This window comes from Liolophura sinensis, chromosome 8 (genome assembly GCF_032854445.1).
Source record: "Liolophura sinensis isolate JHLJ2023 chromosome 8, CUHK_Ljap_v2, whole genome shotgun sequence".
In the NCBI taxonomy this organism is placed as follows: domain Eukaryota; kingdom Metazoa; phylum Mollusca; class Polyplacophora; order Chitonida; family Chitonidae; genus Liolophura; species Liolophura sinensis.
In genome coordinates, this window is record NC_088302.1 from 10,501,100 (window position 1) to 10,511,761 (window position 10,662).

At 36.0% G+C, this 10,662-nt stretch overlaps 1 protein-coding gene across 1 annotated transcript in view; it reads left to right on the forward strand.

Annotated features, from left to right (window-relative positions):
• Positions 1-10,347, forward strand: part of LOC135472295 (anoctamin-8-like) — a 30,665-nt gene extending 20,318 nt beyond the window's left edge. The window contains 7 exon segments of the mRNA XM_064751738.1: positions 16-71; positions 244-318; positions 992-1,300; positions 2,102-2,299; positions 4,340-4,471; positions 5,039-5,149; positions 5,919-10,347. Coding sequence (XP_064607808.1) covers positions 16-71; positions 244-318; positions 992-1,300; positions 2,102-2,299; positions 4,340-4,471; positions 5,039-5,149; positions 5,919-6,446 — 1,409 coding nt within the window. The 3' untranslated portion in view covers positions 6,447-10,347.
• Positions 10,348-10,662: the final 315 nt, after the last annotated feature.

Consider the following 10,662-nt stretch of genomic DNA (forward strand, 5'->3'; position numbering starts at 1 on the left):
TACTTTTTTTCTCAGAAAATTACAGGATGGAGGAAGCTTATGAGAACCATCTTATCATCAAACTTGTATTGGTAAGATAGTTCAATTCATCTTGAAGAAATGATCACTTTATATGTCCAATTAAATGTCACTGTTGTGAATCTGACTTATTTGGTTCATATTAAGCTCTTAACTCTCCAATTTTATAATTACATATTTCACACATTTTAACATCTACTTTTTATATTGTATTCTCTTTTGCAGTTCCAGTTTGTGAATTCGTTCCTGTCATTATTTTATATTGCCTTTTACCTCAGAGATATGCGGCGACTAAAAGAAGTGAGTATGATCTGTCACATGTGTTCACATGGTCTTAGTTTCGTCTTCCACAAGACTAGCATGACTGTTGCAGTCTAACAGATCAAGTAGTTCAATGGCTTATTTTGGTTTTGAATGTCTGATTTGCAGGAAATTGCCCTCTGTCAGTTTCACAAATGAAAATAATGAAGCATTCAATAAAATTCCATCAGGCCATGCTGTGTTTAATAAGCTATCACCTCAAGCTGTCAAGTCTCCTTCCAAATAGGGTAAGAAAGCCACCAGACAGTCTAGCTGTTTCTAACCTACCAGTCAGCTACAAATCATTTTAGTCATTTGACAAAACCTATGACATTTCAGGAATGCAGGACACTGTGTTTTGTTGTTGACCTCTTCTGAAGCTGTGTGTTTCCCCCAAAAATCTCCCCCAAAAAGTGCAATTTGGAGGCAAATAATATCTTACTTTTGGTGCAGAAACTTCCATTTGTTCAGTTGGGCATCATACTATGGTCATCCAAACTAACCACTTAGGACCTTTCCAAGATCACTAGAACTGTGCGACTTAGACAAATGGGTGATTTACCCAGGGACAAAATTTGAGGTCAAGTGCAGTGATTATTGCATGTGTAATTAGGCGCTAGTTTAGAGGAAGTATTATCGGTGTTCACTATTTATGACGTTTTTTATTCTGTAGCAACTGGCAGCGCTGCTTATCACCAAGCAAGTGATAGGTAACATCAAAGAAGCCTTTCTTCCCTGGGTAGTGTGGAAGATGAAACTTCTAAAGACAGGCTACAAGATCAACAAGAAGGTGAATGCAGCTGAAAAAAAGGCAGATATCTCACCGCCAGACTGTGTGGAAGAAATGGAAACTTCTGATGGGATTGACCCTTCCCTAGATACGACCTCTGACCTCAGCTCTAAACATGTTGCCAGTGAACTGCAGGTGGAAAGAAGCACGGTTGGTTTGACACAGGCAGAAGTGGAGAGTGCCATGAAACCAGTAAGATAAGGCGCAAGTTTTTAGTCCCCTAAACAGTTTTGAAGCCATTTCTTCAATTTTTGACACGGTTAGGGACATTTTTGCCCTGGGTGACTTTGAAAGTAATCCAAATTTTTTTTTTTTTTTTTTTTTTTCCAAAACATTTTTGGTACATTGCCTTACCATGACAAGTTTGAGAGATTGATATATAGACTGCATCGTCCTAATTAGGGCCACTTTGTTGTGTTGTGGACTTTGACTTAGCTATACATATACATGGCTCAAAACGATGAGGGACATATATAGCTTTTACAGGACTATATTTCACCTGAAGTTAAGCATTTTTCATCTGACATATTTTGCTTGATTCTGATTGATTCATTTATTTTACAAAGCCGCATCAGTTGTTTTTTTTTCTAAAGATTGATTCATTTCTGAAGTGTTTAAAAGTATCATTTTAAGGCCTTTATGTTTTTCTGAAAGTTTGGTTTTACACACCTTGGTGCCTAACTTTAAGTGAAATACAGTGCCAGAATGTTTGCTATAGTCAGTGGTGATACTAATACATAACCCAGTGTCCTGTGTGTGTGTCTGATCTAATCAATATTCAGTGCCGGTCTCTGTTTTTGTTGTACCATTTGAAACCATTTCTTCATGACACTAAGCATGATTGAAGCTGTACCATGTGAGATTGAATTTTCAAATTTCAATTTGAACTTTGCAGTTTTTTAATTCAGCCTTGTACCCTAGATGTGCATTTTGTATTTCTTTCACTTATGAAGCAGATGTGTAAATGAAATTATCTGTGTTTGTGATTGGCAGTATGAAGATACATTTGAGGATTACCTGGAAATGGTGATACAGTTTGGCTACGTCACGCTCTTCTCTCCAGCATTCCCCATGGCAGCCATGTGTGCTCTCCTCAACAATGTGATAGAAATACGCAGCGATGCCTTCAAACTCTGTGTGACTTTTCAACGACCTTTTGGTCAGCGTGTAGAAAGCATCGGCACCTGGCAGGTAAGTGACAAGTTTTGAAAGACCTAGACATGCATGTATATATTACAAAATGGTTGAAAAAATTCTGGTTATATGACTTGGATATTTCTGAGTACTTTTTTTCACTCTAAAAATCCGCACCAAAAAGTGATTAGGTGCTGAAACTTACATGTACATTTTTTAAGTGGGATGATATCAAACAAACCTCAAAATACCATTCTAAAATAAATACTGCGGAACTCCCAGAATCAGGTGAGAGAAGTAACTTATACTTATCGGCGAAATGTTAGTCAGCAGTATGTACAATACAATATAGAACAATTCACGTGTACATACAATAAAAATAGTATGTAATTAACATTTTTATTTACACTATTTTCATTTTGACTTTGTTTTAGTGTGATTTGAAATTTAAAAAGTAAGCGATGAATAAAAATGTCAAGATCTGATATCATTAAATGTAGATCTGATGAAACGTGCTGTTTTCTGACTTTACAGTAGTGAGGGTGAAATAAGCCCTTTGAGGGTGAAAAAACAATATGGGACATGATAAGAAACACTGTTTGTATTTTATTTATTTATTTGATTGGTGTTTTATGCCATACTCGGGAATATTTCGCTTATTTGACAGCGGCCAGCATTATTGTGACGTGGGAAAGGAACGAAACACCCAACAATATGTGGTGGTGAGGTCTTCATGTGTATAATTTTATTTACTGGTCCCTTGAATAACCCTATGAATATAAACACAGAATGTGACATAAGTAATGTGACACAGATATGTTTATTTCAAACAAATGCAATAAACAGTTCATGTAGATTAGAGAATAATGCATGTTTAAGTATCTTTACCCCAGAGCTCTGGTTATTAGTTATTATCATATATACAGTTGCTAGTATACACAGTCTTGTATACACAGTTATACACAATAAATGCTAGGCAAAGTGTGCGCACCATTATATTTTCTCAACACAAACTATAAAGCCGAACACATAAGAGTATAGCAATATTGATGCAAACGATATTATAAAGAAATTATCAGACAAACGGTGATAAACTTAATTACCCCTGTTGAGCAGGAATACACCAGGAGATACACAGAATATCCAGCCCAGAATACCGCTACATGACACAGTCAAGACATCTGTGTCTACCTAAATACACAATCATTAATTGTGTAAAGCAAAGTAACCATTAAATAGTATTAGAGACAAGAAATCCTAATCGGGCAATTTTGATATGAATCATGACAGCTGAATTAACAAATATATCTGGTAAGTCAGGTATAATTGTACGACAGTTCAGTTAAACATATCATCACATAGCTGCATTGAAAACTACCTGTCCAATAGTGGTAATACCAAGTCATGACGAAATTCAAGATAGAATAAATCATTTATCTCAATGAAAGTAATGGAAAAAATCTACAGAATAACAAAACGTTATGATGCTGAAATAGACAAATGACATTGAACATGTGATGATCACCTGTACAACTTGCGCACCGGTTTGAACTTTCTGCTAGCTGTAGCCATGTTATTCGGTGGCAGCCGTCTTTACCTAGCACAAGCGAAACGTTGTCACCCTAACTGTTATAAATAACCCATAAATGCAGCTTATTAGGACTAAATATAAACACTAACGAACACTAACTAAATCTCATTATTACATGGACATAATCATGTAAACAATATGGTTTCTATTTACGAAATATCGCTTAGAACTCAGCAGTGAAATAACATAAAGCATTCCTGTCAGGATAGGAGCAGGCGGAGTGGGGAGCAGCGACGTCATACAAACAGCTTCATAACATGACGTACTGTATCCCTAACGAGTCATAGTTAACCTATACCAAAGGCGAAAAGGGACAGGGGATGTCCGTTATGTGGATAATGAGTATAAACAAAAAAGAAACCCCAAATGACTCTGTCACATTATGGTGGGAGGAAACAGGGAAGAGCCCGGGGGAAACCCATGGCCATCGAGAGGTTGCTGAGAAACTTTACTTTCTGTAAGATGCCCTAAGTTAAAATGACTTTTAAATGTTGTGTGCATTTCAGGATGCTCTGGAGTTGCTGGGGGTGATTGCTGTAATTGTTAACTGTTGTTTGGTGGGGGTGTTTGGACACACCAAGCGCCTGGCCCCGGAACTGGACGAGTCTTACATCTTCATCCTTATCATTGTATTAGAGGTAAGGTCCAGAGTCCACCTATAACATGATAGAGGGATGCATTTAGTCTTCATTTCGATTGCTTTGATTTCAGTTTAAGTATATATATCACTTAATATTTCTTTTATTTTATTGGGGTTAATTTATGCCATACTCAAGAATATTTCACTTATACGATATATCACTTAAATATAATACAATGGCAACTAAGGCATTTGGATAGTTTATTAAGAGCAGTATCAGGCTCTTACTTTCCCAAAACTTTACAAATCACATTTTCATAAAGTTTTCTTAGGTTATAAGGCTTTGAGGCAATGTTGAAAGTTAAGAAGAATTGAGTTGTTAAGTGAAAGTGGATCCTGAATCCTAGAAAGTGATCTCCATAGTCTTGGTAGTGTTGGAAGCTGTAAGACTTTTACATTTGTAATTATTTTGATTATCTTGATGAAAAATAAGAGCACATTCTCAGTAACTTAAGCGAATGATCGCCTGACTGTGACTTATTGAACTGCTTTGTCTGCGAAAAATGTTACCCTTAAAATTTCATTTTGAGTCTCATATTTTTGGGTTTTCTGCCTCTGTGCACAGCATGCCATCTTGTTCCTGAAGTTTGGTGTGGCGTATGCGATCCCTGACATTCCAGAGGGTGTGGCTATGCAAATGGCACGTTTGGAATTCCTGAGACGAGAGGCATTGAAGGTGACTCAGTTACACTTGATTACCCATTTACTCCAAATTGATCTAGAAGGGGCTGGGTTTGGGGAAATATGGGTTGGGGTAGGGGGGGACTGAATGGAGATCAAGGTCAAGGCTTGGAAAAAATATTATGGCCAGCTACCCATAATAATGATAAAATTAATGATAATGATAATGATATGGTAATGATTACTGAATTTAAACACATGATTTTGCAGATTATGTCCTAATATCTGTTGCCTTCCATGGATACATTGTTGAATAAAAATTTTATTTTGCCTCCTGGTGGACATAGGGAAGGAGAATATTTTCGTAAAGCTCATATGTGAAACAGTATGAAAAATGTTCCTTTGAGTGAACTTTTAATATTGTTATTGTAAGTCTGTATTGTATTCCTACATAGAGCAGGATTGTGCTGGTGGACTAGGCCTACCCGAGGCCTGGTCCCTTTACATTGTTTTAATGTCTTGGTATATTAAATGTCATGACTGTACCTTGTGTAATTCTTGACCAGTGACATCTGATATATTGCAGTTAACATCACTGCATTATTTTTAACCTAATTAAATGAATGCTATTTAAACATTCATATGAACAGTAAAAATAAAACCCTTAGTCTGGTAAATTGACAAGAGGTTGTATTTTAGCGGTTACGTTTGACCAGTTGAGAAATATCACACTCTCTTCGATGCACACATTTTATACTGCAGACGTTTTATATTGCATTAAATCTGAGATGTTCTTTGAGAATTTGTTTTTTGTATGTTCTCAGAAATTGGAATCCAAGACTCAGCCCACCAAAACCCCACCTAACAGTCCCTCGCCACCGCCAAACTCCCCTACTCTGGGTACTGTTGGGGATAACTCTGTGATATCCAGCCATACAAATCAACATTCAGACTCAAGAAATGAGGACAGTAGCCCTGATGGACGTTCAGGCTATGTTCCTCAGGGGTTCAAATCTTCAGCCCATGCAAAGCCAACTTCAGGCAGCCCCAGATATTCAAGGGAGACAACTCCTCAGCCAGTTTCCTCTCCAAGGGCAGGTAATTCACAGCTGCTGGATGAGGATGTATCGTCAGCCATTTCGAACCTGAAAACTAGTAGCACTAGTACCAGTGTGGCTAACCCTTCGTACAGGCCATATAAGTCTACCTCAAGTCACGTGATTCAGCGAAAAGTTGCACATGAGTCATACGCAGCAGTTGTGAAGGAGAAGATCCCTGAACCAGTGCACTCGCCAGACAGGCAATCCCCCAAACACAACCAACAACAACAAACTCCAAGATCTGATTTGTGAAATCCTCTAGTGGTAGATGCTTATTATGAATCTTTGACAGTAAAGCTGACAGATTTGATATGCTGAATATACCTAACTAGTTTTAAGACCGCCATATTTTTCAGTGTCATTACTGAAGTTTTACAATTTTACTTTTTCATGAAACATTTTTTTACAATGTTTCATTTAAGTCTCTATACTGTGGTGTTTGGTGTTTTAGTGTACCTTTATAAAATTTGCACGACTGATTTTAAGTAGGAGCTTTTATTGAAAACAGAGGAGTTATTCATTTGAAATGTTTGACACGTTAGTCATGACAGCAGTGAGAGAAAAATCAAACCTTTACAGAAATTACCATTGTCAGATTAGGTCATGTCTCTTAAGCTGAAGATGTAAACTACAGCCAGATGTTCTTGAATGAAGTTTTGAAAAGTGCTACCCACAGAGCAGTGGGGTTATCAAAAAGGTGCAGTACATGTTCATTTGTCCAGGAAGAGCAGCTTCATCTTTGCTGTATATATAGTTAAATAGTGAAATACTAGACACTAAATTACTATTCTTGTTATGTGTTATATCTGATTGTAAATGGTAAGTTGTTGGCATTTTCATATCCATAGTTGAAATAGCGATGGATATCAATATTGAGAAGCTACATGTATGAAAGATTATATTCTTTATGATGAATTATATAGACATATTATAGTGAAAATCTTGGTCTTTATTAATATTTTTCAAAATGTGACGCAGTCTTCCCCCAAGGCTTCAGACACTCCCGCAAGACTCACACACAGGACATGGACAGTAGAAAACAAGGAACTTACTGCAATGCTTGTGGCAATGTTTCACATTGTGTAAACACATGGTATAAAATACTGACGTGTTTTTGTACTCCTACTCCTCACATGATGAGACTATTTCCTGTCCCTTGTGACTGGGAGCAACTGGAGTTTGGCGACTGGAAGCAACCAGGAGCATCCAGTCAGGTGCAGCTGATGCAGCAGTTGCTTGGAGGTAAACATGTTCTACTAAACATCCAGTTGTGTCCAGCTCCTTCGATCCATCGTTGCTTCAGTTGGTCATAGTTGCTCATAATCGCAAGGTTATGTCAGACTTTTCAATATACATGTAAGCATTAGGCATAGGTTGACTTTGTTGAGTTGCACAAGTCAACATATGCCTGACTCAATGCATTGAACTTTGCAATGAACATCTGTATATCAGTGAAATTCAAGTTATTACAAGAATACTTATTTATTTAAATCTCATATCAAATTTGACAGATGGGACTGGTTTACTTATGACATGTTCCAATAACACACTTAATCCCGTTATAACAAAAGGCATAGTTCACTTTTGTCTGTTTTATTGTAAGTTTGGTCTCATATCTTGTAATTTTACCTGTGAAAGTTGGGGGGACTGTTTATACATACATTTAATATTCAACTTTTAGTTTGTGTTTGTAAATGTTTGAATGGTTTACACTTTTATGCCACCCGTGGTAATGGTTGATAACTTATCTGAACTACTTGCTCAAGACTGTCTAATATTTTACATGTAGTGTATGTACATATATATGTGTTCTCTGGAATTGTCACTACATCTTGAATTATCTATTTTTTACACACAGTGGTTGTAAGTTTATAGTGTTATTATTTGATATCTTCTGTGGAAATCGAGTAAATATATGTATAATAATGTTATCTGAACTCCTGAGGTCAAGAGGTTTTATTGAAAGGGAATTAGTTGTAGGCCTACATAGTATACTAGTATGTATGTTTAAATTCTATGCATATACGGTGTTGTCTATACACATTGTCTGATTACAATGTCCTTACACTATGGTGCTGCCACTTGAATCTAGTGCAGAACTTGTTCCTATGTTTTTTCCAAGTTTTTGCTTCTTACTTCCGTCTACTTTTAGGAGACAGCCTGATGTGAGTTGGCACAAATCTGTAACATATGTTTGGTGTTTATCTAGATCGATATCCAAATCTAGGAATTTTTTAAGCAGTTCTTCAGCTTTGACAGATATATCCAGCATATTAAAGGAGAAGAAAACTTAAAAACAGGACAATATAGGCTGAAAAGAGCACATTTTTTTTCTGTCTGGTAGTACCTGCTGCATAACTTTGCGATTTTTCCTTGCCATACATGTAAAGCCTGAAAACGGCAAAGCTGGCATAAATCGCTGAGTCCATGGCGTCCTCCATCTTTAACACCTTGTAATTTATGCTGGGGATGTGTTGCCTCTCAGCCAATGACAGTTGTTAAAATTGCCGGCTTGTTCGTTCAAACTCAAAACCTACATCCAACATTCTGTCTTCCCGATTGTCAAGCGGAAAACGAACTGTATTGTTCGCTACCTTCTGGGAAGAAGATTTCTACCGGAAATATACAAACTGCACTTTGGTGGTTTCCGACAGCAATTCTCCTCCTGACACAGAAGACTTCAGGACTAGTTCTTAGGCAGAAGGGAGTCACACACAGGGGATTTTGGCGTTGACTTTATTTATAATTTATCAACTTGATGTACATATTAGAATTTTTGTTATGGCATGCACCTGCGAGGAAATACATACTTTTTTCAATGGTATTTGATTGATATTTAAATTTTCTTCTCCTTTAAGTGTGTAAAATATCTGAGCATTTACAGTGGTGTAATGCATATCTAGAAATCTACCCTAATTCCTCAACCTTTTCGCATATGAAAGATCAACTTTCATTGCAATTTATGCACCTTTTTCACTTGACTGTAGAGACTAAACTATGTTGATTGTGTCGGTCAGCTTCAGGGCTTTACAAAAAGTATAACACAGTATAATGCGCTCAGAATTGGCTTAAATAAATACCTTGCAAACATGCGAAAAAGTTGAAGAATTACAGTACATATCAGTAAGAGCAATTTGAGACCCTTTCATATCTAAAGTAGGCCTAATTTGAGCTGTGTTGTCTGTTGTTCATTTCTGCCATTGCATTGCAATATAACAATGAACAATTCAGCTCGTGCCCGAGTCGCAATAGACCTTAATTAATTCTTCCTATTTTGCGGCCATCTGACATTCTGCAGTCTGGATTGCATTGAAATGTTGATGCGACGTAATGTCACAAAGAGTGTGGCATCATCACATATGTACTGTTACGTGATTACGTTGCTGATGCTATGACGCTGCAGAGTCTGGATCTTGTAGAACAAAATTGGAAACATGAAAATAATCTATTGTGTGGGAAGCAGTACCCCATTCTTCACGAGAACAAACTTATGTTGTGCATAATCAGTATGCAAAGGAAAAAAATATGCTTTTCTTGATCTCCATGTTAATTTTTGTGTATTTTTATGAAGTATTATTTTACAATATTCTAGTGAGATAATCATATTGAATGTACATTGTATTGTATTTGCCTAGGAACAAATCCAGAATGGAAATTACATAATAGTACAGTAGATTAAAATGTGAAAGTTAAGAATTTTTCTAAAAGCTTAATCAAATGGTGCTTTATATAGAATCAATACTTTATGAGGCATAAATTTGGAAATTAATTTCCTTATATTTGATTTATAAAAAAATGTGGTGACTACAAAATAGGTTTTTATTAGGCCTACATGTATATGTACCAAGAGTTTTATTAATGGAAGACCTGCTGTATGTTTCAGGGTACAGGAGTAAATCTGATAACTAATTGTGCAGATGTGATAGAGGATGTTTGTTTTAAGTTATAGTGCTTATAAAGCTTGTATTAGTTAACTTGACATCAAACAGACTGAAACTGTACAGAAATACATATATACATATGGCATACGGTAATTGCAAAGTTAACAGTGAAAACAGTGTAGAGCAAATTTAAACCTAATTTTTTCATTGCGTTATACCGAAATATATTTTCATCTTTATGAATCGCGTAATACTGCCTTGAGTTAAAAGTGAGTATATATTTTATTTTATTTTATTTTTTTTTTTGTCAATTTTCAAAGTTTTTTCAAAGTACAGGTAGACTGGTTTAAAAATATATACAATTCATTTCAGCACCAAAGATGTTCGGTCTCTTTTTGTGTGTTTTTATTTTTACTTTATTTTATTGGTTTTCAGTAAGTTAGAATGGTAATTTTTGAAGGTAGGGTTTTAAAATACTTTTTGAATATTCAGTAGAAAATTTGGATTTTCTATGATATGTGTCAAATATGTTTGCTTATAAATATTATTTTTTGTATGGTGTAACTGGAAATGTAATGAGTATATGA